Source organism: Rhineura floridana, chromosome 10 (genome assembly GCF_030035675.1).
Source record: "Rhineura floridana isolate rRhiFlo1 chromosome 10, rRhiFlo1.hap2, whole genome shotgun sequence".
In the NCBI taxonomy this organism is placed as follows: Eukaryota; Metazoa; Chordata; class Lepidosauria; order Squamata; family Rhineuridae; genus Rhineura; species Rhineura floridana.
The window spans coordinates 55719444-55746402 of record NC_084489.1 but is presented as its reverse complement, the minus strand read 5'-3'; the positions used below and the strand labels follow the sequence as shown (position 1 = coordinate 55746402).

Sequence of the window (26959 nt, the reverse complement as noted above, 5' to 3'; positions counted from 1 at the left end):
GGTCCACACTAGTGGAAGTGACCTAGCTGTGTGGGTAGGTAAGTTACAATTCACCTAAGCACACCATTTTAACAGTATTTCTTTTAAAATAAATTGTTTAAACTTTGCACTGTTTAAGTGTTATTTTATGAATATTTTAAAATGTAGTAGGCTAAAAACCATTTTAGAGAAATTTAAAAATTGATTTTAAAATAAGTACACTTCTAAAATGGTGCAGACCATGTGCTGAAGTCAGGAGGTGGAATGATAAGGTCAACAGCACAGAACACCCCTGCACACATGCCTCTTTAAAATGACTGAAGATAAGGTGGTCTACAGTGCAGAGAATGCGCTATTAGTCTGTTCTTTAATTTAAAAAAGTTGGATTATTTTATATTGAAAATGGCTGCAAACAGCTTTGGATATGGGGCACAACTGCTTTAAATAAAATGACAAACTCATTTTGGCACATATGCAGCAAATGCTAACACCTTTTCCCCTAGTGCAGAACACCCTGAAGATTAATTCACCTTGGCTGACAAATGTGTTAAAATTCAACACTGCCTGTGTACACTTGACTTTTAAGTGTTCACTAAGCTGTTGTTGCACAAACACTTGACCCAGTGTCATGTGGACACATAAAGTGGAAGAGGAAGTCCAATGTCTGTGTGTTCATCTGTTCTCTTAAAAAGTGAGCCAGACTTTTTGCAGAGTAACGTGATAGCTTCAGCAGAAGGTGAGAGACTAAAAAGCCAGCTTCCATTTACTAACAGTCCCAGTTTACTATTCACCATCAGATGCAGCAGAGAGGACCTGCTATTCTAAGCATAGGTGCTCGAGCATCCTTCCCCAATTTGGTTCTATCCAAATGTTATGGGCTCCAAACTTCCATCAGCCCCAGCCAAAATGGCCAATGATTAGGAATGATGGGAGTTGTAGTGGAACGCAACTGGTGGGCACCCAGTTGTGAAAAGCTGTCCTGGAAATGCTACTCTCACTGACTTAATTTTTGAGTAAGCTTGTTTCCTATATTGTCAACCAAAATACTTTCTTGGGGTGGTGGAGGAAATGTGGAGCGGACCAGCGTCTAAGCCTGCCAAGTTTCTGCGCGCAATTCCACGGGAGCAAAAGTTACACCATATATAGTGGGTCTTGCTTCGGAGTCCTCACACGAGCAAGGAATGGGCTGTTTTAGGCCCGTCGAACCAGAAAGAAAGATAGAAAGGGCGGGTGGCGGCGGCGGACGCATTGTGAGGGAAAGAGAATTAACGCTGGAAGAGAGAGAAAGAAAGGAAAAAAAGCTCCCCAACAAGCCGGCGTTCCTCTCTTGGGCCAATGAGAGAAGCGGAAAGCTGGGAACAGAGGCGGGGCGTGGGCGGCCTCCGCCTCTGGGGAGAAAGCGAGGGCGGGAGGGGGGAGAGCTAAGAGTTCCTCTTTGGGTCGCGCCTGGAAGAGCTGCTGCCGTCCTCAACTGAGGGTAGCCTTCCTGTCTGGCTGCCGCCTTTTTTGCATCTCCTGACAAGGCTTCGCCGTCCATCCTCTCATCCCTTTGCCTAGGGGCCTCCCTCATCCCTCCCCGTCGGGCTTCTCTCCATTCCCGGGTCTCTTTCTTTCCCTTTCGCAGACAACCCCCCCTCCTTCCTTTCCTCCCCGCCCCTCATTGTCTCGTACAGCGCGTTGCCCAATTTTCAAGGCAAGGGAGAAACTTGACTATGGGCGAGGAGGGGAAAGCGGCGTCGGCGTCTCCTGTCCTTGCGAGCACCACCACGTAGAAGACCGGGGCTTTCTGGAGCCTGTTGTGGAGCGCGGCGCGTGTGTGCTGAGCGGCGAAGCAGAGTCCTCCTTTTGGGATACAGCTGCCTCCGCCTCCGCCTCTGCCCCGCTCCAGGGCGGGCGCTGTGTGACTTTTCCTTCTTGGACGCCCGTCCATCGGAGCCAGATGTGCGACCTGCTCGACTCGCAGCCGCCGCCCTCCGAGAAGAAGCTCAGCAGGATGAAAAAGTTGCGGCGAACTTTGTCGGAGAGTTTCGGTCGAATAGGTGAGCGAGAAAGTGGGTGAGTGGACGGACGGCAGCAAGGCTAACTGAGCTGCGCTGGGCGGTTTTTTGCGAGCGGAGCACCAAACCTTCCTCCGAAGATCACATCGCGGCTCGCTCTGGGCAGCGGGTGGAAGCTTTGCTGCCGCCTCACTTTCTTCTCCGTGGTGTCTTTACCTCTCTCCCCCCCCCGCACTTAAGTGGCATACGCTGTTATGCGGATTAGTCCTCTTTCTCCTCCCTCCCTCTCATTTCAGGGTTCTTTAGCCACTTTTTAAAAAATACACTCAACATCTGGCTGAGCGCACAAAAGTCGTAGCTTGACTAGTTTCATTTTTTTTTATCCGGATGGTAATCCCTCCGACTCAATTAGAAGTGATTCCCAACTAAGTGTGCATAGGGTGCCAGCCTTAGTTTTTTAAAAAAGTTGTATTTATACTCTGCACTTAAAAAAAACCCCACAACCTTTTCCAGCGAAGGCTACTCTGGCTTAAACATATTTCACATCTTGTACACCAATCATGGTGTGAGGTGGGTCTGTTCTGCCTGCAAGTATTATAATTTAAGATTAGTTTTTCCTTATCACACCTGAACCATACTTTCATCTATATAGTTAGGGTGGTTAAAAAGTAGCACTCTTCTCACACACCCCCTTCACAAAGTGCATTGAAAGTTGATTAGGGACTTTTAATTCTATGTTAATGATGGGATGTACTGAGTTTAGAGTTAGCATGGCTGGAATTGATGACAATTGCAGCCCAAAACATCTGGAGGACACCAGGTTGGCGAAGGCTCCACTACATGTTCCTGTGAGTGTACACTTAAAAATGTGAATGAGACAAATCTGTGTCATAGTATACATTAATTGCTACTTTGATTGACTGCAGTTGTCAAGTGTACATTTAGTGGCAAACCTAGATTTGCTGTCATATAATGTATGAAAGCCAGTGTGGCGTAACGGTTAAGGTGCTGGACTTCAACCTGGGAGACCAGGGTTCGAATCCCCACACAGTCATGAAGCTCACTGGATGATCTTGGGCCAGTCACTGCCTCTCAGCCTCAGAGGAAGGCAGTGGTAACCGCCCCCCCCCCCCCCGGATACTGCTTACCATGGAAACCCTACTCATAGGGTCGCCATAAGTTGGAATCGACTTGGAGACAGTACATTTACATAATGTATGAAATGACCCAATTAGAATGTGTCCATTATTTTGTATCAGAGGATGTTAATCACTTATCCAGAATATGACTGTTCTGGATGTTGTGCGTCCCAGCAGTTGTTATATACCATGAAACTGCTCATATTGCATGTAGCCTAGCTGGACTTTCCAGCAGTAGCCCCCCTCCCCAAATTATGAGAAATGGGGAGTCACAAAGGTAAGCTAATAATCCCCCAGCAATGAAGATAGTAAAAAATGCAATGGATTAGCATTGAAAATTATTTTGAAGGGTATTTTTTCTTGAGGGGGAGGGAGAGCAGCTCCCATATATTCATATATTCATATTACTCTTATAGTGAAAGGACTTTTTCTATTTTATTAGGCAATGATTACAATGTTCAGTAATTTAATTATCCAGTTTCTGCTGGTAGAGTAGAAGTAAGTAGCAGCTGAGGTTTCCACATGGCTTAGTGGTAAGGGAAACCATCCTTGGAATTTTCAATTGGGCTAGAACTTGCCAGTTAGGCTAACTTACAAATGAAAAAATATTTCCTTTTCCTTTTAATCATTGATTAATATTGTCCTGAATCTGCAATTCTGCTGGCTTGCTGACTCACAAAGGAATTGCAGGCTGATCTACCATGCACAGAAAACATATTTTAATTCTTGTTCATGTATTTCCTGACCAGATTGGCAGTCAGGAGTGATACAGAAATACTAAAATAGTGCCTTGTCTTCTAAACTGTTCCATTTGATTGGATATAAATGGTCCATTTCTGTTATCTTGTGACCACTGTTTCACATCTCTCAGCCCCACCTACCATAGAGTTCTTAGTCATTTTTTGGTATGTCCTGAAAGCCTTGTGGAGTACACACTGTGATAGTGTGTCATGACTACAAAGGCAGGCAAGGCTCCATAGTTGTGTAAGACACTTTACAGCCCTGTTCTGAACATTTCCAAGAATTCATCCTGAGTGCATTTACTTGGGGTAAGGTTCCATAGATTTTAATTGCATTTCAAAGTGTGCATGGGATTGCAGTGTAAATCCTGTTCTGAGCACATTTACTAGAGAACAAGCTCCACCGAACTCAGTGGGAGCTTGCTTCCAAGTCAACATAGGATCAGACTGTAAACCGGGGGTGGGGTAATATTAGGCCCTGGGTGCCAAATGCAGCGCTCCAAACCTCTTTGTCTGGTCCTCAGGACTCTCCCTAGGCTACACCCTATCCCCAGGCACACCCCTTACTGGCCCTGTGTTGCACCCTCCTTGAGTGTTTTTTTTTCTGGTTGGAATGTGTCCTTGTACTCCGATAATGCCTCTTGCTTGCCTGGATGGAAGACAGAGAGGAGTATGTGAGTGTGTGTGTAGCAGTAGTGTACTGGCAAATTCAGAAGTGCATGGTCCCTTCGTCATAGTTGCAGCCGCCTCCCCTTCCCTCCCTTTTGTGTTGGGAATTAGATCCTTGTTAGTGTCTTCTCCCATAGCCACAGACATCCCTAGCAGCCAATCAGCATGAAAAGAGAAAGCTACTGAGAAGAGACTTAGTGGCAGTTTCACCTCCTTTCACTCTGATTCCACTTCCATTCAGCAGGAAAGGACAAGGAAGCATGTTAGAAGACTCTTCTCGGTGGCTAATACACTCCCCTTTTATGCTGATTTACTTGTAGCATGCTGGAGATAAAGGGACCCTGCTCCCAAAAAAGTAAGGGGTCGAAGACCCCCGAAGGCCCTGGATGACCCTAAGACCCTGTGTAGAAACTAGCCTGCTGTACAGAGATAGAATTTACATTTGTGGTTCTGGCCCAACTCATCACTGGGATGTGGCCCTGGGAGTTTGACCAAAAGGGAATGTGGCCCTTAAGCTGAAAAAGATTCACCACCTCTGCTCTAAACCTACCATCTTGATTATCTATTGCTCTACTTTATTGTTCAAAATGAATTAACAAGGTTGTTCTGTGGAAAGGAGACACTCCCACTTCAGCATGCTGTCAGCCTGGTAATAAAGTGTTTGAAAGCATGCAGCACTGTAATAAATGAAATTGTATTTTAGTTCTCACCATCTCACCTAGAAAGTCAAATGGGTCTATAGAGGGAAAAGGAAAATAGTGCTTTAGTTCTTTTTTTTTTCTTGCTGCACTTTGTTTTTGATAAGTTAGGGGTAAAACACACAAACAGGACGGGTGTTTCTTGGATGCGGGTGAGATACCTGAAGATAGCTTGTTAGTAATTGTCTATCACCTGTTATATGCTCCTGCTGATATTTATATTATACTATTTACTTGCTGCCCACATCCACATTTCTGATGTCACAAAATAGTTCTGGGTTTTTGGATATTTTTGGCGCTCCGTTGTCTCGCCTAAAATGAAACTTTAGTTATAGCTTTTTTAGGCATAAGCTAACATTTTCCCATCAAACTGTTTCCACTTTCCTCTATTGGCAAATGTTGAACTTAAAAAAATGTCTTGACATTATAAGCTATTTGCTGGTCACAGTAAGGAGCAGTAGCTTAGAAAATGAATGTAAAGGTATGTCCAATGAAAACATGCAAGAAGGTTCTGTTGGGTTAACTTGGTGTATATGTGATTCCTTCAAATTGAGGTAAAATATAACCTTAACTCATGTTGCCTAACAACTTTGCATGCTTAAAATTCCTATTTAAATATTCCCTTGTTTGGGATGGGACAAGGACCTAAGACCTCTTGATGAAGCTACAAAGTTAGATCAGCCATAGCAAGGAATGCTTTTTTTTGGTAGAGAGTTAATGCCATACTCCAAGATAACTCACATATAAAGTACCAGCTTAATCTGAGATTGACTATTATCATTATTTAAATTGATTGCTTGTTACCTAAAAGGTCTCCAAGTGACTTGCGTTTAAAAAAAAATTATATAATAGGGAAAAAAAAGAAAAATACATATAAAATATTAACATTTTCATACTACAAAAAGCAGTCCCTCCTCCCTCAAAACAGTTATAGAAAGCTTTGGCAGCACTCTAACAATATATCAGGATCACCTCTGTCCATCAAAGGCCTGGGGGAAAAGTAAGACTTCACCTGGTACTGAAAAGATGTCAGTGAAGGGGCCAAGTGGAATCCACTAGGGAGAGCATTTCACAGATGGGGAACTACTATTGAAAATGCACTCTTCCTTGTCACCACCCTCTGAGCCTCCCTCAGAGAAGGGCCTCATATCTTGCAGATCTTTTGGAGCTGATTTTTCTGTGCTTACATTTGGCAAGTTAGTTTCCATACATTCCCAGTTTGGATATGTGCTGCTATTCCACTGCTTGTTGTCCATGCCAGGGGTGGAGCTTGACAGAAGGTATCTTGGCTGCATTTTTCTATTCCTCCCCGCAAACGCTTCCCTGTGCTGCTCTGTCTTTTTCCATTCTGGACTTGCTTGCAGACATTTCTGTACCTGTGCACCTTTTAAAAATGTCAAGAAGAGTTCATAAGCAGATGTTTATCAGCTTTATCCAGCCAGTTATGTTTCATAATGGGCAAAATGGAAACTTGTCCTTTTTTTGGTGGGAGGAGTGGGCAGTATCAATTTCCATTTGTTTTTTTAAAAAATTAATACTGTGGTCTTATGCAAGAGTGATGGAAGTCTTGTGCAAGATCTCTGTTGTTGTTACTATTTTAAGCCAAATGTAAGCACTGTAATTACAGTCCCCCAGGTAATCCCCTCCACAATTTGCTTTTTGGAGACATTGAAAGAATATCTCTTCCAAATTGGGTATGCAGCTATAAGTGGAATTAGACTTATTTGGTTTGGTGTTGTTGTTGTTGATGTTATGTGCCTTCAAGTCGATTACGACTTATGGCGACCCTATGAATCAGTGACCTCCCAAGAGCATCTGTCATGAACCACCCTGTTCAGATCTTGTAACAAATTGTCTAGGTTGTGCTTGAGTGAGGAGCAAGTGGAAGCAGGGAGGTCTGGTGATGGAGACCGCCCACTGAAATGTCACCACATAAATGACAAACTGTCCACCCCCCAAAATGTGCTAATGAGCTTCCATATGTATAATGGTTACTTCTTACTTACCAGATTTTCTACAAGTAGAGGAAATTTGGATTAAATATTGAAAAAATATGGGCTGCTGATCATGTTGTGTGTATGCTGCAAAAAAAAAAGTGGTGGACATTAGCAGCATCAATTCCACAATAATCTCTCTGATTTTAACACCCTGAGTTAGAATTCCTGATCTATAGCAACTCCCTACTTCTGAAGAGGGATGGGTGGGCTGAGACTTTTTTTTGGTACCTATCACTAAAAAGTTGAGAATCGGAAACCCTTGTTGATCTACTGCCAATCATCCAGCAATCTAGTAGTAGATCCTGATGTACCTTTTGTCCACCCCTTTCTGCAGTTCCTAATCACTTGATTGTATGAGCAAACTGGAAATGAAAGTAAGCTGTGAGTCTAAGCTGTAAGCACTGTAACTTGTTTAGGAATGAAGTTCGTTCATTAATTATAAGAACTTGAGAAGAGTCCAGTCCATGTAGTCCAATATCGTGTTTCGCACAGTGGTCAGGCAGACATCCCCAAGAAGCTCCACAGGCAAGACCTAAAATTGTTCATGCTGTCGTTGCCATGCAACTGGTATTTATTCATATATGCTGCCTCTAAATCTGGAGATGCCATTTATCTGTCATGGCTAATGTGGCTTATGCCTGTTCTTAACTCATGCCTGTTCTTCCTGAATTTTCTAATTTCTTTCTAAAGCCAACTGCTGATGGCTGTTGCTATATCTTGTTGCAGTGAGTTCCATAAATGAATTATGCATTGTGTCTGCCGTGAATGTTGATGATTGCTTTCATTGGGTAGCCCAGAGTTCTAATATTATTAGAGACAGAGACAAAATTTATTGTATTAAAGTAACACTTTTGTTTCCCCACCCCAAATTACCTATCCTACCCCCAACTAAGGATTGCCAACCTATACTCTTTGGGCAAATGTGGTCCATGGCCTAATTTCATGCATTTTTGGCTTAATTTTATGCAGATGGTAGGAAGGTAAAAATGGGGGGGGGCAGAAAAGACAAAGAGTGGCTCCACCCACTTTTGACGCTGGACTTACCTGCTCTGAGAATGAGGCCCCCATCATCCTGAGGAATGCAGCTCATGGCAGAAAAAAGGTTGCCTGCACCTGTTCTATACTGAAGAGCCCCAAGGACTGCTAGACACCAAGGCTGCAATCCTATCCTGATTTACTTGGGAGTAAGTGCCATTGAACTTACTTCTGAGTAGACGTGGTTGGGATTATGTTGTAAAAGGCCTAACCACATCATGAATTGTTTTAAGCAATTTCCCTTTGTCATAAGCCTGTTGCTGGACAGTTTTATTGAAAGATACCTAAATTCTTGTATTGGTGAGAAATTTGCCTATTTGTTTTCTGCACACTATTTCTAACTTTACAAAACTAGCATGTCATGTCTCCCCTCTGCTCCCTCTTCTTGTTTTTAAATAAGAAGTTCTACTTCCTTAATTGTTTTCTTTTTTTTACTTTTGGGAAGGTGTGGCCATGCCCCACATTCTAGTTCTCCCTTCGGTCATTTCCAGCTCTTTGGGGTCATGAGACCTGTGTGTTGTGTTCCAAATGTGGATATACAAATTGTTACGGTACTATATTAGGTCTTTGTGTATGTTATAGTTGGTGAGATACTGAGCCAGTTAGCATGTAACACTAAGTTAAACCATGGCTTAGCACAAATGGGCAAACATAGTGGGGCTGTTTTCCTCCCCAAGTCCTGCTGCTGCTATGCTACCTGGGCTTAAGCCATGGTTTGGGTTAGCATTACATCTGAACCTAGTCCAGACAAACCATGAGCTATAGCCACAGTTTGCTCTTGGTTTACTGCTTGCGATTTGTTTGGGGAAGAGAAACCACAAGCCTAGGTTTGGATGTACCACTGAGTCAGACCATGGCTTAGCCTTACGCAGTGTGATTGGAACAGGACTGGAGGAGGAGCTTAATGGTCACAGTCTCTCCAGGAACCCTCTCATTTGCACTAAGTCATGGTTTGTCTTAGTATATGCAAACTGGGCCAATATAAAATTCTGCAACCTTAATATATAAATTCTGCATGGGGAAAATATGTGTTTGCCTCAAAGACAAATTCCAAGTCTGGGTCAATCATTTGTATCTCAATATAAATATTTCGATCATCCTATGACAGTAGGACTATGAGTAACTTCTTGAAAAAGTTATGGAAGAAAAGCTAATCTCTCTTCAGGTGAACAGATTGAATTACAGAGAAGGGTTCTCATTTAGTCATCTTCTCCTTGTACTAATTTTCTACATGCAGAGTTCTTTGGTGTGGGGAACGTTGGGATGTGATTCCCTGAACTTGCACACTGAAATGACTTTTCTGAATGCTTAAATGCAGTAGGGCCCCGCTTTGCGGCGCTCCACTTTGCAGCGTTCCATCAATACAGCGGTTGTCAATTGCAGAAAGGCCCCATTCCTACTGCGCTTGTTCCGCTTTTACGGCATTTTTCGGGCGCCGTGCACCATTTTAGACAATGTTAGTCAATGCGTTCCGCTTTATGGCAGCAGTCTGGAACGGAACCTGCCGTATGAGCAGGGCCCTATTGTAACTTTTTCTTATGGTGCTATTGCAGCTTTCAATGGGCTTTATTAGAAATTACTGCTTTATGCAAGACCAAAACATTTCATACACCAAATGGAATTAATTGCTGACTTCATGTGTGCTTGTATTGGGAAATTAAGCATTTCAGATATGAGCCAACTTCTGTACAAGCTAGTGTCACAAGCTGCTTAAATATTAGTCTTTCTTCAAGGAACTCATAGCAGTTTGTGTATAGCTTCTAGGTAATCTCCACCCAGTAATTTACAGGGCAGAAACCTGCTTGGTTTCGATAGCAGAGTTGCATCCTGTGTGCTTGGACTAGAACTCTATGCTAGGTTTACAAGGTCAAGTTTTATTTGCATGCTGCTGCTTGGGGACTGATTCTTAAAATCACCCAGTGAGAACAATGTCACTTTACTAGGTGAATAGTGAGCTGGTTGCCATAGTGGTATGATTGTCGCTTCTGCATGGCTATGCTTTGGTAATGACACCTGGTTGGGCTTTGTAGCATTAATGCAGGAGAATAGGCAACTGCTAGATGGACACCTGAAGATTTGCCCTCTCTATGATCCTGCTAACATTTAGATCTTCATCAGAGACCCTGTTCTGGGTGCTGCCTCCTTCAGAGCTTAGGTGAGTGGCAGTATGATACAGGGCTGCTTCTGTGGCTGCTCTCCTCTGGAACACTCTCTTCAAAGAGGTCTGCCTGGTGCCCACCTGTCTGTCTTTTAAGAGCTATAGGAAGACTACCTAGCTGTATTTCTATCGCTGCTGTTCTTAACGCAGATTTTTGTCCTTGTTAACTTCTCATACTGTGCGTTGTCCTGGGTACATATGTGGAAAGGCAATACATAAATGTTTTTTAAAAAATGGAACTTAAAGGCTTAAGTGTTTACATAAAAATATTTATGCTTAGGGAAACTCTTTATCTCTTGGTATGTGTTTGGTAGAGATCATGTACTATGGTAATAAACTGGGGAGGGCGAGTCAGAAGTGCACAAGTCAGTGTAAAACACAAGAACTTCGCTACAAAATTAATCAGCTAGGTGGTAATTGCCAAACTAGTGTAAAATTCAAACATTTTTCTTTTGTGTGCTAGTAACTTGGTTTGTTACCATCTGATTCAGCTGCTGCAACGTAGATGCTGAGTTACAGCTGTTTTCAATTTGTCTCCTGCCCCACGTCTATATTCTGGGTGTTAAACATAATGTGGTTTTCTCACTCCTCAGTAATAAGAGTCCCTAAGCATCTTTCTGTGAAAAAAGCTGTAATCTAGAGCTTGAATTGCAGGAAAGAAATGCTTTTTTATACTCTTGTTGTTAAATTGCCAGTGGAATTGTGCAATTGGTCTAATGCTTTAGCTATGTAGCTGGTAATGTCAGTTATCACCCCCACGTCAATGTGAATTTTGGAAATGGTCGCTCCCACATGTCTTTTAAACAACACTTTTGGAATAATTTTCACCAGGAAATCCAAAGTTAGGGTTGGCTATGTAATTTTTCAGTGGTGCTGAAATAGGAAAGCTTAACAATATGATTTTGCATTCATGCCCATTTTCCCCCTAATTGCACCAAACATATGAAATAGAAAAAGATAATTAAGGGAAGGAGTTCTGGCACCTCATAGCCAATATGTCCAGGATATTCATTTTTTATTGGATACCTGAAACGAAATCCTCCATCTGTAATCATCTTCTATGGAATTTTCCTTCTGTCAGGACGTAATGTAGTGATCTTCATCTGACACCTAAAATACAAACATATAGGAACCGGGGAGACCTGTCTGGGGGGTTTCCGGTGGCAGGGCACCACTACAGAAAAGGCTCTGCCTCCAGTTGCTAGTTGCCAAATTTTTGAAGGAGAGGGCTCCCAGAGCAGGGGCTCTGAATACCTAGCAGCAGCAGCAACAACAGCAGCAGCAACAGCAACAACAACATCATTTGTATACCACCCCATAGCCGAAGCTCTCTGGACAGTTTACAACAAAAAAAATTAAAAACAAATATACAAATTTAAAAACACTTTTTAAAAAACACATGCTAAAATGCCTGGGAGAAGAGGAAAGTCTTGACCTGGCACCGAAAAGATAAGTGTTGGCGTCAGGCGCACCTCGTCAAAATGATCATTCCATAATTTGGGGGCCACCATTGAGAAAGCCTGTGACGCCCTTCCCTGGCTCTCCCTGTCAGGTTCCTACCTGCTCGTGGTTACTGCTTGTCTCTAGGCACCACCAGGGACTCCACCAGTCCGGACTGTCCTTTTTTATGGTTTCTCTCCCCGCTCTAGCACAGATCTCAACAGATCCCCCTGCTAGGCAGCACCACCAGTCACGTCCTATAACCAGTAGTCCCAGAGACTCGGCCTGAGTCTCCCTCAATTAGGTTACCTCTGTGACTGCGTGCTTAAGCTGTCCCAATCCCTTTGATTTACTCAGAATGCTTGTGGTGTTATTTATTATTTATTTATATATTTTCATTTCTAGACCGCCCATAGCTAATAGCTCTCTGGGCGGTGTACAAAACGAGATTAAAATACAATATAGAATAAAATCAGTAACAAAGGAACACATTAAACTAAAAACATAAACATAAAGCATTAAACATTAAAATGCCTGGGAGTATAGCCAGGTCTTAACCTGCGCCTAAAAGAAAGAACCGTAGGCGCCAGGCGTATTTCCTCCGGTAAGCTGTTCCATAATTCGGGGGCCACCACAGAAAAGGCCCTAGATCTAGTAACAGTCCTCCGGGCATCCTGGTGAGTTGGTACCCGGAGGAGGGCCTTAGATACTGAACGAAGTGAACGGGTAGGTTCATAGCGGGAGAGGCGTTCCACAAGGTATTGCGGTCCCACACCGTGTAAGGCTTTATAGGTCAACACCAGCACCTTGAATCTAGCTCGGAAACAAATAGGTAGCCAGTGCAAGCGAGCCAGGACAGGTGTTATATGCGCAGACCGATTGGTCCTCGTCAACAGCCTGGCTGCCGCATTTTGCACTAGCTGAAGTTTCCGAACAGTCTTCAAGGGCAGCCCTACGTAGAGCGCGTTACAGTAATCCAGTCTATTCTCTTCACCGCTGCCACCATTTGTTTCCCTTCAGCCTTGGTATTTACCTTACCCTCCCTTCTGGTCTGTGAAACCCCAGCCAAGGATCAGGCCTTTGGTAAACCAAAAGTATTTATTGAATAACAAAGATAACAAGATTTCTTTAAAAGGCACTTAAGCATATGGTTACATCTATTCCTGAGGTACTGGCCTTAGTATTAATCCGAACTCCACCGTCTCCTCACATCCACCAACTCTCCACACAATCTACTCTCAAAACCCACCAAAACAACCCTCTCAAGTCCACCAACGTCCACCCAGATTTACCTGTCATCCTTCCATTTATACTGTCAGCCATTTTAAACATTCAGCCAATCATCTAGCATTCTACTGCCCATTCACTCCCCCTTCCTCTTTCATTCCACTTACCATGTATCTCCTATACAAACAGCACTTACCATATTTACACTAATACAGGATCATCACAAAGCCCTCTCCCTTGTTGCCATCCTCCGAGCTTCCCTCGGAGTAGGCACCCGGAGGATGGCCTTTGATGTTGAGCATAGTGTACAGGTGGGTTTGTGTCGGGAGAGGCGTTCCATCAGGTATTGTGGTCCCAAGCCATGTAAGGCTTTATAGGTTAAACCCAGCCTTATCCTGCCAACCGGCCGCACAACCTGGAAGGCAGGCCTCAGAACCCACCAATCACCTTAAAGGGTGCCTAAGGGTGGTCACCAAACCCTATCCTGTGAAATTCCTGCACCTATCCGCCACAAAAGAGGACAAGCCTCAGCTTAGTCCCTCTTCCCCCCACCTGCAACAATTAATTATGCGCAGGGCACTCTGCAGATCAGTCAAAACCAGATCATTACACAGGTCAGACATATAAGCACCATCTGGCCAGTAAAGATCAGCCCTGCCACACTTCACCTGTGGATGATGTATTACCTCGCCCTGCTTATCAGTAAGGGCGAGCCGGACTTCCCTATTTACCTTTCCACTAGCCTTATTCAGGCCTCTGGGATCATTCCCACCCCTCCAAATCCTCCTCTGGAGGATATCGGACCAAACAATCACGGTCCTAGGCCACCTACTGCATATGGCTGCAAAGTCCAGGCAAGCCTGAATGATAAGGGCTTTCCCCTTCAACATTCCCAGGCCGTTGCCACCCAAATGTATATTCAAATCCTGTGGAGGGTGCTGCACCAATTAAGCATCAAGCAGAGTTGGCAGGAGGCGTTCCACAGCATGCCACATCTACCCAGCCACTGGACCACAGCGCAGTGGCTGAGCCTCAACTGGGTTTTGTGCCTGATCTGAGACGCCCTCCTCTTGGCCTAGAACTCCATCTGTGGCCCACACATGAGTACCGTGACTCTCTCCAGCACCCTCCAACCTGTTAAAACAGAAACAACAATTATCAACATGCTCAGCAGCACAGTGGTTAAGGAGGGCCCTTAAATGGCCTACCGCCAGTGCCCCACTGCCTTCATGGCTGTGCTCCCACAGCCCAGTGTAGCTACTATAGAACCTACACCCATCTGGAAAGAGTGTGTACCAAACTGGTTGGGATCTAACCCCAAATATGACCGTAATTAGAAGCTTCAGTCAGCCCCTCAAAGGCAGAGAGCGGTCACTGCACTCTATTATAACGTGAGTAATAGTTTCCATAATGTCCATACTGGGTAATTGCATCCTTATTATCAGAGCAGCCCTTGCTTGCTCAGCATAACAGTAGATCATTTGGGATTAGATATGGTATGTGGAAAGAATTGATTAAATGATCCCTAATAAATCATGGCCACAACAGTCTTGGACGCAATGCATCATGTGCAAAGTCCATCCCTTTGACTTCTCAGGTGTTTGCTACTCCTGATACAAGTCTCGAAGATGGCTATTTCTGTTCCTCCCGTCTCAGAAACTGGTCAGGTTACAGTGACAAGGCCCGTCTGACAATAGACCAAAACTGAAACTAAGTCAAAGGCTGACCATCCTGGTGACAAAATAACAACCCTCTAGACTTATCTCTGAGCCGCAAAATGAACCTAAAGCCTAAATATTATGTCCAGGTATTTCTGCTGCCCTCATAGGCTGGCACTGAATCACCACCCCCATATAAATTAAAATTCCTACCATCCTATTACCCCAGATCCTATCCACCTTTTCCTTTTAAAATTTCTCCTTGTCTCTCTCCTCCTGCTTATCCCTTTCCTTCTGCCCGAGCTCTCGGTATAACAGGGAACACATCCATGCATTCTTCCTTCCAAATACGCTCCCTTGTTGCCAACAGCAAATGGGCCCCCAGAGGAACTGACATCTCCCAAATGGAACTGCACCAACCTGGACAGAAGACAATGGGTTGGCAGTGAGGTAGGCAGCCCCTGCCCATGGCGGCCCCAACCTATCTACAGTCATCACTCATAGGCTGCTTCTGGGCAGAAGGAGAAACACCCCTTCCATATCCAGCAAATACTGCCCCTGATATCAGGGCCCTAATCCACAGAGGATGACAGGTCCTGAGTGAAAGAGGCCACTGCTGAGCAGGCTGCTTTGGGGCCTTGAGGCATGGCCCACAACCCAGATGGCTACTACCTAAAAATTACCTTACCAAAATGGCTACCAGCATAACATCCTACCAAAATGGCCACCCTCTTGAAGATCTTACTAAAATGGCCACCTTCCAGATGACCTCACCAAAATGTCTGCCTTCCAGATGACCTCACCAAAATGGCCACCCTCCAGATGACCTTTCCAAAATGGCTGCCAATCACCTATCAAATGACAACCTTCCCAAAATGGCTGCCTCACAGTCACATGCCCCCAAACTACCACCCATGCTCCAACACTAACTGTAGGCCCCAAATGATTCCAGCCCTCCAGGCCCTTTCAAGTCAGCCAGGCCACCCAGGAGGCCTCCAAATGAAGCAGGCCTGCCAGGCCTAGCAGTGACTCTCCCTGCCCCGACTCCAAACCTTGCAATGCCAGCCCTCCAGGCCCTTAACAGGCCAGCCAGACTGCACAGGAGGCTGGTAAGTGAAGCAGGCCTGCCAGGGCTAGCAGAGACTCTCTCTGCCCAGACTCCAAACTTTGCGGGGCCCCTGCCTCAACCGCTCCGAGTCTCTCTCTCATGCTCCAATGCTGAGAAGCTGACCCACCAGGTCCTCTCTCTCCCGCCTTGTGCGCTGCTGAAACAGATAACCAGCCAAGGCCCAAAGCACCTAACGTGGCCTAGCAACCTGTTCCGTCTAAGGCCTAAAGCACCTAACGTGGCCTAGCAACCTGCTCCGCAGTCGCGTCAGGCCAGAAAGAAGCCAAGGGGAGGTGGAGCAGGGCTTAAATAGCCACCCTGCTCCACCCCCTATGTGACAGGCATGCGTGGCCATGCCACACCCAAAAGGGGAGGGGCGTTGAAGCCATGGCAGGTCTTCCCCAGCATGACTGCAAAGGCCTGCCATTGGCAGAGCTCTTGGGTCTGACAATGACGGGAATTATGTAAGTAAATGTTCAATAAATGTTCAAGACTGGATTACTGTAATACACTCAACACTGAGCTTCCCTTGCACTTGACCTGGAAACTGCAGTTAGTCCAGAATGCAGTTAGCCAGATTGCTGACAGGAGTGAGACCTTTTTAGCATATAACACTTCTGCCCAGGGAGCTGTGCTGGTTGCTGATTTGTTCAGGTTCAAGGACTCAGTTCAAGGTGTTAATTTGTTGTTATATGCCTTCAAATAGATTACAATTTATGGCGACCCTATGAATCTTTATATATATTCATAGGGTGTTCATGGTAAGAGGTATTCAGAGGTGGTTTACCATTGCCTTCCTGTAAGCCTACGGCACCTGGTATTCCCAGGCGCTCTCCCATCCAAGTACTAACCAGGCCTGACCCTGTTTAGCTTCTGAGATCAGACAAGATCGGGCATGTTCAGGGTAGTGTGGCCGTAGCGTTCAAGGTGTTAATACGAGTATATAAAGCCCTTAACAGCTTGGGACAAGTTTACTTGTGGGACGGAATGACTCCATATGTGCCCACTTGAGCAGTTTGATCTGTGGAACAGGCACTGTTACAGGTGCTGCACTATACTCAATTCTGCACTTGTAAGAAATTGTTCTTTTACTGTGGCAGTACCTGTTCTTTGGAACTCTCTGCTTATTGACATTAGACAGATGCCTTTGCTGTATTCTTTTCAGTATCCAGACACATAGATGTTGATGTGTTTTAATCTTTATAGTTGGTTGCTGTTTTCATGGTTTTAAAAATGTTTATAATCACTTGCTTTTAACTTTTCAGCTAGTGCAAAATGCGGCAGCCAGGCTGTTGATGAGGACCAATCGGTCTGCGCATATAACACCTGTCCTGGCTCGCTTGCACTGGCTACCTATTTGTTTCCGAGCTAGATTCAAGGTGCTGGTGTTGACCTATAAAGCCTTACACAGTGTGGGACTGCAATACCTTGTGGAACGCCTCTCCCGCTATGAACCTACCCGTTCACTTCGTTCAGTATCTAAGGCCCTCCTCTGGGTACCAACTCACCAGGATGCCCGGAGGACTGTTACTAGATCTAGGGCCTTTTCTGTGGTGGCCCCCGAATTATGGAACAGCTTACTGGAGGAAATACGCCTGGCGCCTACGGTTCTTTCTTTTAGGCGCCAGGTTAAGACCTGGCTATACTCCCAGGCATTTTAATGTTTAATGCTTTATGTTTATGTTTTTAGTTTAATGTGTTCCTTTGTTATTGATTTTATTCTATATTGTATTTTAATCTCGTTTTGTACACCGCCCAGAGAGCTATTAGCTATGGGCGGTCTAAAAATGAAAATAAATAAATAAACTGTTTTATTGATAATTTTAATTATTTTTGTAAACCACTTAGAAGTTTTATACAGTCAAGCAGCATATACATTTTGTTAAGTACAGTGGGCAACCTTTTTTCTGTCAAGGGTTGCATTCCCTTGAGAGTAATCTATTGTGAGGTGCATATTAGTGGGAGGCAGGGCCAGAGCCAAAAGTAGGCAGAGTCACCCTTTTTCTTTCTGCCCTTCTAGTTTCCTCCATTTCCCCCTCCTTGCTACCCACATGAAATTAGCCCAAGGGCCACAGGAAGCATGAGGGCTGCAGGTTGCCTACCTGTGAAATACAAATATTTCTTCTAATCCCACCCCTCTGGGGCTGGTTTTTTACTCTTGCTAATACAATGCACTGCAGCTAACAATTTTTTTCTTTTTTGTAGCCTTGAAGAAAGATGATAACGGCTTTGATGAGGTAGGTTAAATATTTTGGAGACCTGAATTTTACTACTAAGAGCTGCAGTAATATCTGGCTCATTCTGTTTTGTAACCATATTTATGCATACTTCAGTATCGTTCATTTTCCTGCTCTGCAACTGTAATACAATTGTAAAACTGTAATACTGAAATGAGTACTGGATTCCAAACAGGATGGCACTCATGTTTATTTAGTGCCCTCTGAGAAATTCCCATAATGCTAAAAGCCTAGATCAGCATTTGCCAACCTGGTGCCTTCCCATCAGCCTCAGCCAGAACATCTGGAAGGCTGGTAAAGGCTGGTCTAGTGATTCTTGTGGAAAACAAACATGTAATTTATATTCCAGTCCTTGCTGTTTTGCTGCTGCTAATCCTACTGTGGTGAGATCTTAACAACTATTTTTGGGAGATCACCTTACCTCCCATTAGAGGGTTGGACCACAAGAAAATCAGAAGTCCAATCCCAAATAAGCAAACGAAACTTGTACTGGTTGGCAAGGAGCATTTTCTGTTGACTGGTACTATTGGTTTGGAGTAAGCCTCCTCCTTTTTAGTTGCCACTTTATCTCCAGAAGAAAATGAGCAAAGCTTGAGACCACAGGTGGTGAATTTGGTAACTTGACTTCCCAAAAGCCTGACCTAACAATGTGTTGAACCCTTTCACTTTTCCTAATGTTCCTCATCAAATCATTGTTGGCCAGTGCATAGTGGGCTCCAAGACTAGATTTTCAGAACCAGAAGAATTGATTTAGACGAGGCAACCATGGCTCTGTTTGCTTCAGGACTTTAATATTTGAGTGTCTGAGCTTTGAAGCTTGTGGATATGGATGATGTGAATGGGAACTCTAAGGAAATGGAATGCAGTAGTCTGGAAATAAGTTATTTAGAAATAATGAAGTCAGTGAGTCTTCCTTGCCAAGCTTGTGGGTCTGTGTATATAGCCTCCCAGAAGGCACAAGAAGTGAAGTCAAAGCACTAGTACTATAATTGTTTTATTTAAAAGCCTGGCTCATAAATTCTACAAATAAGCTTGTATCATACTGTTCTTTTTAATTGTATTAAAAAATTTGGCATGTTTTTGGTGCTTTGTTTGTCTTCTCTGGAGGGGACTAGATTGTTTACAACAAATTTGACAGGATGTTAGAGTTACTTAAGATTTTATAATACAGGAAGAAAATATTGAAACACTGTGTAAACTACTTGTCTCAGATAGAATCTTAGCTTTTTAAAGTAACAAAAGGTTTCAAAACCTTTTTGTGATTTTTTTTTTAGGAATGTTTCTTAGGCATGTTTTGCCAGTGTGTGTAATGTTAATTGTGTGAATAATTTTAAAAGCTCTGTTACTCCTACAGTCAGTGAAGAGAATGAGGGGAAAGGAAAGCTTTTGGTGATATTTAACCTGTCTTCTCCCTCACAAACTGTGGTTAAAATCTCATGATTGTATATGGCAGAGATGGGGAACCACACCTCTATCTGGCCCGTGGGACTCTCCCCAGGTTACACCCATCCTCCTCTGCACCCTCCTCAGGTTCTTTTGCATGGCTGGAATATGCCCTTGGACTGTGCTTTTGCTTCCCTGGATGGAGGATGTGGAGGGGCAGGGATGCAGAAACCCCTGACTTGTGCATGGCTGGAATGTAGCCTATTGTACAAAAGGCAAGTTGCTCCACCCACTTCTGCATCTGGCTCCACCCATCCCTGGCATATAGCCCCAGGAAGGATGCCCACGAGGAAATGCAGCCCTTGGACTTTCCCACCCCTGACATTTGCTATCCATTTGATAATGGTAATAATTACCATTGAGAGTTCAAATGGCTTCACATATATTATTTTACTAATCCTAATAACGTGTAAGGTGGGCCAGTATTGTGCTCATTTTGTGGAATCGGGGGAGGACTGAGGGTGAAAGAAATAGTCCCTGGGTCAAGGCCGTCTAGTAAGTTCATTGCTGAGGTGAGCTTTGAGTTGGCTCTCACTCCTACCTACCTACCCACTACATCTCTTGCACCATCATGGTATTCTACCCATGCGTTGGCCTCTGATTTTGTATTTTAATGGAGTGGCCTTAGAGCATACACGGGATTTAAGATTGGCAGTCACGTGTCCTGTGGAAGCTGTGAATAGTTGTTTTTTTTTCAGTGGAGCATGGGTCATACAGAAGATGATTTCAACCCATGTTTGCTGTTGGTTGTCTGAGATACTGGTTAAGATAAATTCCTTCCCAAGTGCAGTGCCAACACTGATAGATTATGTAGCTAAATTGGAGTGGACTGTGTGTAGAGTTTAATTACTTCTCTGCTTTCTCAACAACTTCCTTTCTTGCTAATGGGGTATATCAGTGGAATCTCAAACACTAGAGTAGCTGCCTTGAATGGTACATGCATTACAGGGTTAGGGAAGGCATAATATGTTTTTGCATATGTCTTTTTTCTAGCCCATCAACAATAAAGTAGGCAGGATGCTAAATGAAAAGTTGTTTTCTGCCAGAGGGTTCCAGGAACTGTCCTGGAATCCTAGCAAGTAGTCTTGTATATCAATCACTTCTCCTTCCTGAGCTCCTATTTCATCTCTGGTCTATTTTGTTTTGTTTTTAAAGTTAGGTCAGGGGAAACAGTTCTAGAGGGCTGTCTGGGCTTTGTGATGAGGAAAATAGTTGATCTCTAATCTCTCCAGTGGAAGGCAAGATGGGCAGCAATCAACTTTTTTTTTTGCTGTTTCTTTGCTTTATATAGTAACCTATTGATTTTTACACACAAACAATACTTCATCGGTGAAAAGGAGGTCGTTCTTCTGCCCTCGTGCACCAGGATGACGGTTTAGAGATTGGGTCAGGAAACTGAAAAGGGAAAAAAGTGCAGAGGGATCAGAAATGGATGGGAGACACAAATTTTGTGTGTAGAAAAAGTAATGTGTATTGCCAGGATATTTAAGATTGGCAGTCACGTGTCCTGTGGAAGCTGTGAATAGTTGTTTTTTTTCAGTGGAGCATGGGTCATGCAGAAGATGATTTCAACCCATGTTTGCTGTTGGTTGTCTGAGATACTGGTTAAGATAAATTCCTTCCCAAGTGCAGTGCCAACACTGATAGATTATGTAGCTAAATTGGAGTGGACTCTGTGTAGAGTTTAATTACTTCTCTGCTTTCTCAACAACTTCCTGGTTTCTGGTGGAACGCCTCTCCCAATACGAACCTACCCGTACACTGCGCTCAACATCTAAGGCCCTCCTCCGAGTACCATCCCATCGAGAAGCTCGGAGGGTAATGACTAGAACTAGGGCCTTTTCAGTGGTGGCCCCCGAACTGTGGAATAGTGTTCTTGATGAGGTGCGCCTGGCGCCGACGCTGCTGTCTTTTCGGCGCCAGGTGAAAACTTTTTTATACTTCCAGGCATTTTAAACTGTATCTTATGTGTATTTTATAGTGTATTTTAACAGTATTGCATTATTGTTGTATTTTGGTGTAGTTTGGTTCCTTGCTTGTTTGTTTGTTTTTTGATTCTGTTATATCTATTGTATTTATATATTGTGCTTGTTTTATTTCTGATGTACACCGCCCAGAGAGCCTTTTAGGCTTAGGGCGGTATATAAATAAAATAAAATAAATAAATAAATAATAAATATTGTGGAAGGGTATGTGCATGTTGAAGTAGATGGTAGAGGTACAGGTTCACAAAAGTAACTTTAAATAGCCAATGATGTCACTGTAATGTATCAAGGAAGTGTAAGGAGTTAATTTAACATGTCAATTGTAAAGAAATATTTTGAGAAGTAACCACCTAATTATGCTGAGTTACTCGTTCAATTGCAGAAGAAATATCCCACCTTTCCCTATTTCAGTTAAGAGACAATTACTTCACACATTTATTCCAACCTTCCCCCAAGGAGTCTGTGGTCCATGGGATCTCCCCCACTCTCCCCAAATGAGTGGAGATTTGAACTAGGTCTTTCTAGCCCATACATCTTACTGTGTCACTTATCTGTTCTCTGTTTGTAGTCCGTAGTGGTATGAATTGTAGACTGTAACCTGCTGTGTACACGTTTATGTGCTTATGGGTCCTCATGAATGGGTCCATGACTTCCACTTTCCAAGTCTAGGACCATCAGTTTTGTCAAACAAGATTGTATATAAGGCAGAATCTTAGTTGCCCTTCTGGTTACGCAAGGTGTGAGTGGAGGTTTCTTCCAGCTCCCCCTCCAACTGCAGCCTTTCTTCACCATGTCCCACACTATTCCCATGTACCCCCTAATCCCCCAGAGCAGGTTTTCAGGAGCACAGAGCTGCAGAGCAAAGAGGCGGTGGAAAAAACCCTTTTCTGTGAATGTGAACTCGGTTTGTGGAAGGGAAGTTAAGATCAAAGCCATAAGTGCTTCAAGTTTTTATGTGTTCAAGTGCCTTTTTCATTTTCTGTAAAGAACATATTGGAGTTATTGCTACCATCAAGATTTCTTTGGTGATGGAATGTGGTAGACAAGAGAGGTATTAGAAGGGGTATTGGTTAGGGATATATTTCTGGCTTCTATTTTTCATGATTTAATTTTAATTCTGTAGTAATGTGTACTTATTTTTTTGCATTTTGAAATTGCTGTTTGCCACCTGATACTGCAATAGTTGGTAGAACAGAAGCTTGAAAAATAAACCAGTGCTTATTTTTGAATATTTCATGACTCAAGTCATGAAAATACTGATTTACTTGAATGGATGTACTGTTTCTGAGTAGTTTAAAAACAACAATAATTAATGGTGTGGCTCTATACACCCTGATGGATGACTTTTATCGGGAGAAGTATTTTTACTTGATCTCTCAGAAACTTTTGATACTACTGACCATGGTAGCCTTCTGACTTGGTGAGATGGGTATTGGTGGCATTGTTTTACAGTGGTTATGATCCTATCTCCAAGGTTGTTTTCAGAGAATAGCATTGGATGATTGTCTTTTGGCCCCCTGGCAGTTGTGCTGTGGGGTGCTGCAGGGTACCATTTTGTCCCCAATTAACATCTATGTGAAGCTCTTGGGCATGGTCATCAGGAGATTTTGGTTGAGTGTCAGCAGTACATTGATGATACCTAGCTGTATTTCTCTGTAACATCTCAATTGGGAGAGGCCATGCAAGCACTGAACCAGTGCCTGGACTTGATGGTGGGTTGGATGAAGGCTAGTAAACTGAGTCTGAATCCTAGCAAGATGGAGGCACTGAGGGTTGGTGGTTCCTGAGTTCTGATAACTGGTCAATTGTCTACTTTGGATGAGGTCGTATTCTCTCTGAAAGAGTAGGTTCATAGTCTGGTGGTGCTCCTGGATCCATCTTTGTTGCTAGAGACCCAAGTGGCCTCAGTGGCTAGGAGTGCCTTTTACCATCTTCTGCTTGTAAGACAGCTGTGGCCGTTTCTGGACTGGGATAGTCTGACCACTGTTGTCCATGCAGTGTTGTCCAGGCTGGATTACTGTAATACGCACTATGTGGGGCTACCCTTGAGGTTGGTTTAGAAGCTGCAGCTGGTGCAAAATGTGGCAGCGCTACTGCTAACTGGGGCAGGGTATTGCTAACATATTACCCGCTGCTGAACATTGCACTGGCTGCCCATTAGGTACTGGGCCAAGTTCACGGTTCTTTTTTTGGTGTACAAAGCCCTATGCAACTTGGGGCCAGGATATCTGAAACATCGTCTTACCCCTAGTATACCCAGTCAGTCACTGCGCTCTGCTGGTGAGGGCCTCATGCAGATACCATCTTATCAGGAGGTCCATTCTGCACAACATACTGTAGGAAGTGGACCTTTAGTTTATAGTGGCACCTACCCTTTGGAATTCCCTCCCCTTAAATATTAGAATGGCAGAATCTCTATTATCTTTTTGGTACCAACTAAAGACCTTCCTCTTTAAACTAGCTGTTTAAGTAGAGACCTTATCCCAGTCTGCAACTGTGTTTGAATTGCTTTTTAAAGATGTTTTTAAAGCTGTTTTAAAAATATTTTTAAGATGTTTTGTTTTAATGTTTTGAAGATGTTATAAAGTGCTTTTAGTGTTTTTGTTTGCCATCCTGGGCTCCTTCTGGAAGGAAGGGTGGGATATAAATAATATATATATATATACACAAGTAAATTAAATCCCAAATCCTTGCTTAATATGTGGGTTGATTTCTGTGCTCTGACTGAGGCCACACCCACCACTACATGCAGCCCCAGGAAGGTTGGCCAAGGGTGAATGTGCTCCTTGGGCTTAAAAGGGTTAGCCACTCCTGGTCTAAAATTAGCCACTCCTGTTTTACTTGAAACTACAAGTTTTGATCTATGGTGTTATATGCTGTACTGCTTAGAGCTGTAGGATGCACATTTTACTAGGCTTCACTATCTTTGATTGTTTCGCTATCGCAATTGCCCTTGGGGGTAATCGCTACTATTCCTGTTCTACAGAGTTGGACTAGAGACTGAGATAGTGATTGCCCAACACAGCTGGAAGGGATGTGGTGTAGCATTTCAATTTCTGAGCCCAGAAATGTGTCTGATTCTCTTGATGTTCGTACATACTTACTGATTTCAGTGTATGCTTTGACTGTGCACATTCACTAATAAATAATATATTCAGTTGCTGCAAGCAAGGATAGGAGGTGGTAGAATACTGTGGTAAATTTAGCAGCTGTGATAGCATTGCTCGCATAGCACTGCTTGCTGTGCAGTTGACTGAGGTTTTTGAATGGCTTGCTAGAATCTCAGTCTTTATCTGCATTGCTCTGTGGTGGGATTCCAGGAGCCACAGTGCTCCATGGTGCTGGCAACTAAGTACTAGGTGTTAAGGGCTAAAATACGTAGCATGCATATTTGGAAGTAAATCCCACTGGAACTCCTGGTGAAGCCAGGTTAGAATTGGACTTTAATGTTGCCATCTTATGAAAGTCTGCTAGTGAATAAAAGTCAGACTGAAACTACACTGAAATCAATCAGGCTTACTTTCAGGTAAGGGTTATACTGACCTCTTGGTATATACTTGTCAGAATAAATATTTTTTCTAATGAAGATTGAACTCTAGGGCACAATTACATAGAGATCGCAAATACCATGGTCTGAATGATCCTGACTTTGGTGTTCAGTGATACATCTTTGCATTTGAGAACCTTTTCTAGTTCTCTCACAGCTGCCCTACCCAGTCCTAGCCGCCTTCTGATTTCTTGACTATTGTCTCCATTTTGGTTAATGACTGTGCCGAGGTATTGATAATCCTTGACAAGTTCAATGTCATCATTGTCAACTGTAAAGTTACACTAATCTTCTTTTGTCATTACTTTAGTCTTCTTGACGTTCAGCTGTAGTTCTGCTTTTGTGCTTTCCTCTTTAACTTTCATCAGCATTCGTTTCAAATCATTACTGGTTTCTGCTAAGAGTATGGTATCGTCTGCATATCTTAAATTATTGATGTTTCTCCCTCAATTTTCACACCTCCTTCATCTTGGTCCAATCCCGCTTTCCATGTGATATGTTCTGCTAACAGATTAAACAAATAGGGTGATAAAATACAACCCTGTCTAAGTCTGTCAATGGCTGCTAACCATGATGGCTGTACACAGCTGCTAGATTTCAGAGGGAGTACAGTATTGTATGCCTCTTGGTGCTAGTTATGTTGGGAATCAACCAGGAGAAAGGGCTCTTGCCCTCATGTCCTGCTTGTAGACTTCCCAAAGGCATCTGGTTTGTGGAAAATGGGATGCTAAACTAGATGGACGTTCTGGACTGATCCAACAGGGCTCTTATTTATTACAGTTACTTATATCCCACCTTTCAGGATACAAATCCTTTCAAGACAGCTTACAAGTAACATAAAGACACATTAATAAAACCCTGTTAGCTAGATGAACATATCAATAGTTCATCCTTTCCACAGGGCAGATGGTGGTTGAAGACCTTGGGGAAAAATCCAATCTAGCTGGAGCAGGCTCTGAGCTGGTCTTTGCTTACATCCTTTTCTCTTCTGAAATTCTTCCCTCAGAGAAGTTGGTGGTAGATGGCCCTGTAAAGAGGTATGAAAGTCCAGCTTGGTCAGACACTGAGGCGGTGTTTGCTTGCCTTCCTCCTTCCCTCGGGATTACCTCATCACCCACCCATCCCACACACTGGGCTATCTGCCACTAAGTGCCGTGTACTAAGGACGCAGTCCAGCTGAGGCAAGCTCTGATGTGGCTGTCACTGTCTTTTAATCTCTCTGCTGGGATCCTTTCCACAGGGCAGTTTATGGCAGATGATCCTGTGGGGTGGATGATCTTATGGGGTGGGAAGGAGGAAAATCCAGCTGGGGATAGCTCTGAGGTGGTCTTTGCCTGCGCCTCTCTCACTCTTATATACAGGTGAAGCAACAAAAACGAATAATGAAGTCCATTGAAGCCTGCTGTGTTTCTCTTAATGTGCTTTTCTATTCTGTTGGAATAAAGTCAGGCTGAGAAGATGAGTCCACTCTTTCCTGATATGAGCAGATGGCCAGATAAGGCTGTTATACTGCTCCTTCATAAACCTTTAATCAATCAATCAATCAATCAATATCCCGCACTTCCTTCCAGAAGGAGCCCAAGTTGGCAAAAACCAATTCCAACACAGATGCAGATTGGGATAAGATATCTAATTGAAAGGCTTGTTGAAACAGGAAGGTCTTCAGTAGGTGCTGAAAAGACAACAGAGGTAGCGCCTATCTGATATTTAAGGGGACTGAATTCCTAAGGGTGTAGTAGCCACAACACTAAAGGTCCGCTTCCTATCTTGTACCACCTTTTGAGCTACTTGCCAGGAGCAGATAACAGAATGGATGTATTCACTCTAAAAATCCTGAGTGAGGTGAAATCTGACTCAGATTGTTCCTGAGCAGATGTTTTACCAAAATAACATGGACCTGTT

General features: G+C 43.6%; 1 protein-coding gene and 1 pseudogene across 10 annotated transcripts in view; one reads left to right on the top strand and one right to left on the bottom strand.

Moving 5' to 3' along the window:
- Positions 1-1382: 1382 nt before the first annotated feature.
- CDK14 (cyclin dependent kinase 14) overlaps positions 1383-26959 on the top strand; it is a 571841-nt gene continuing 546264 nt past the window's right edge. For 7 of the 10 annotated variants that reach the window (XM_061586439.1, XM_061586434.1, XM_061586438.1 and 4 more), the window contains exons 1-2: positions 1383-2018; positions 18051-18082. In XM_061586439.1, the coding sequence (XP_061442423.1) occupies positions 1919-2018; positions 18051-18082 (132 nt within the window). In that variant the 5' untranslated portion in view covers positions 1383-1918. Of the gene's footprint in view, positions 2035-18050; positions 18083-26959 lie in introns of all 10 variants that reach the window. The other 3 variants (XM_061586444.1, XM_061586443.1, XM_061586445.1) reach the window with 3 other exon arrangements.
- LOC133365749 (5S ribosomal RNA) lies at positions 16648-16766 on the bottom strand (annotated as a pseudogene).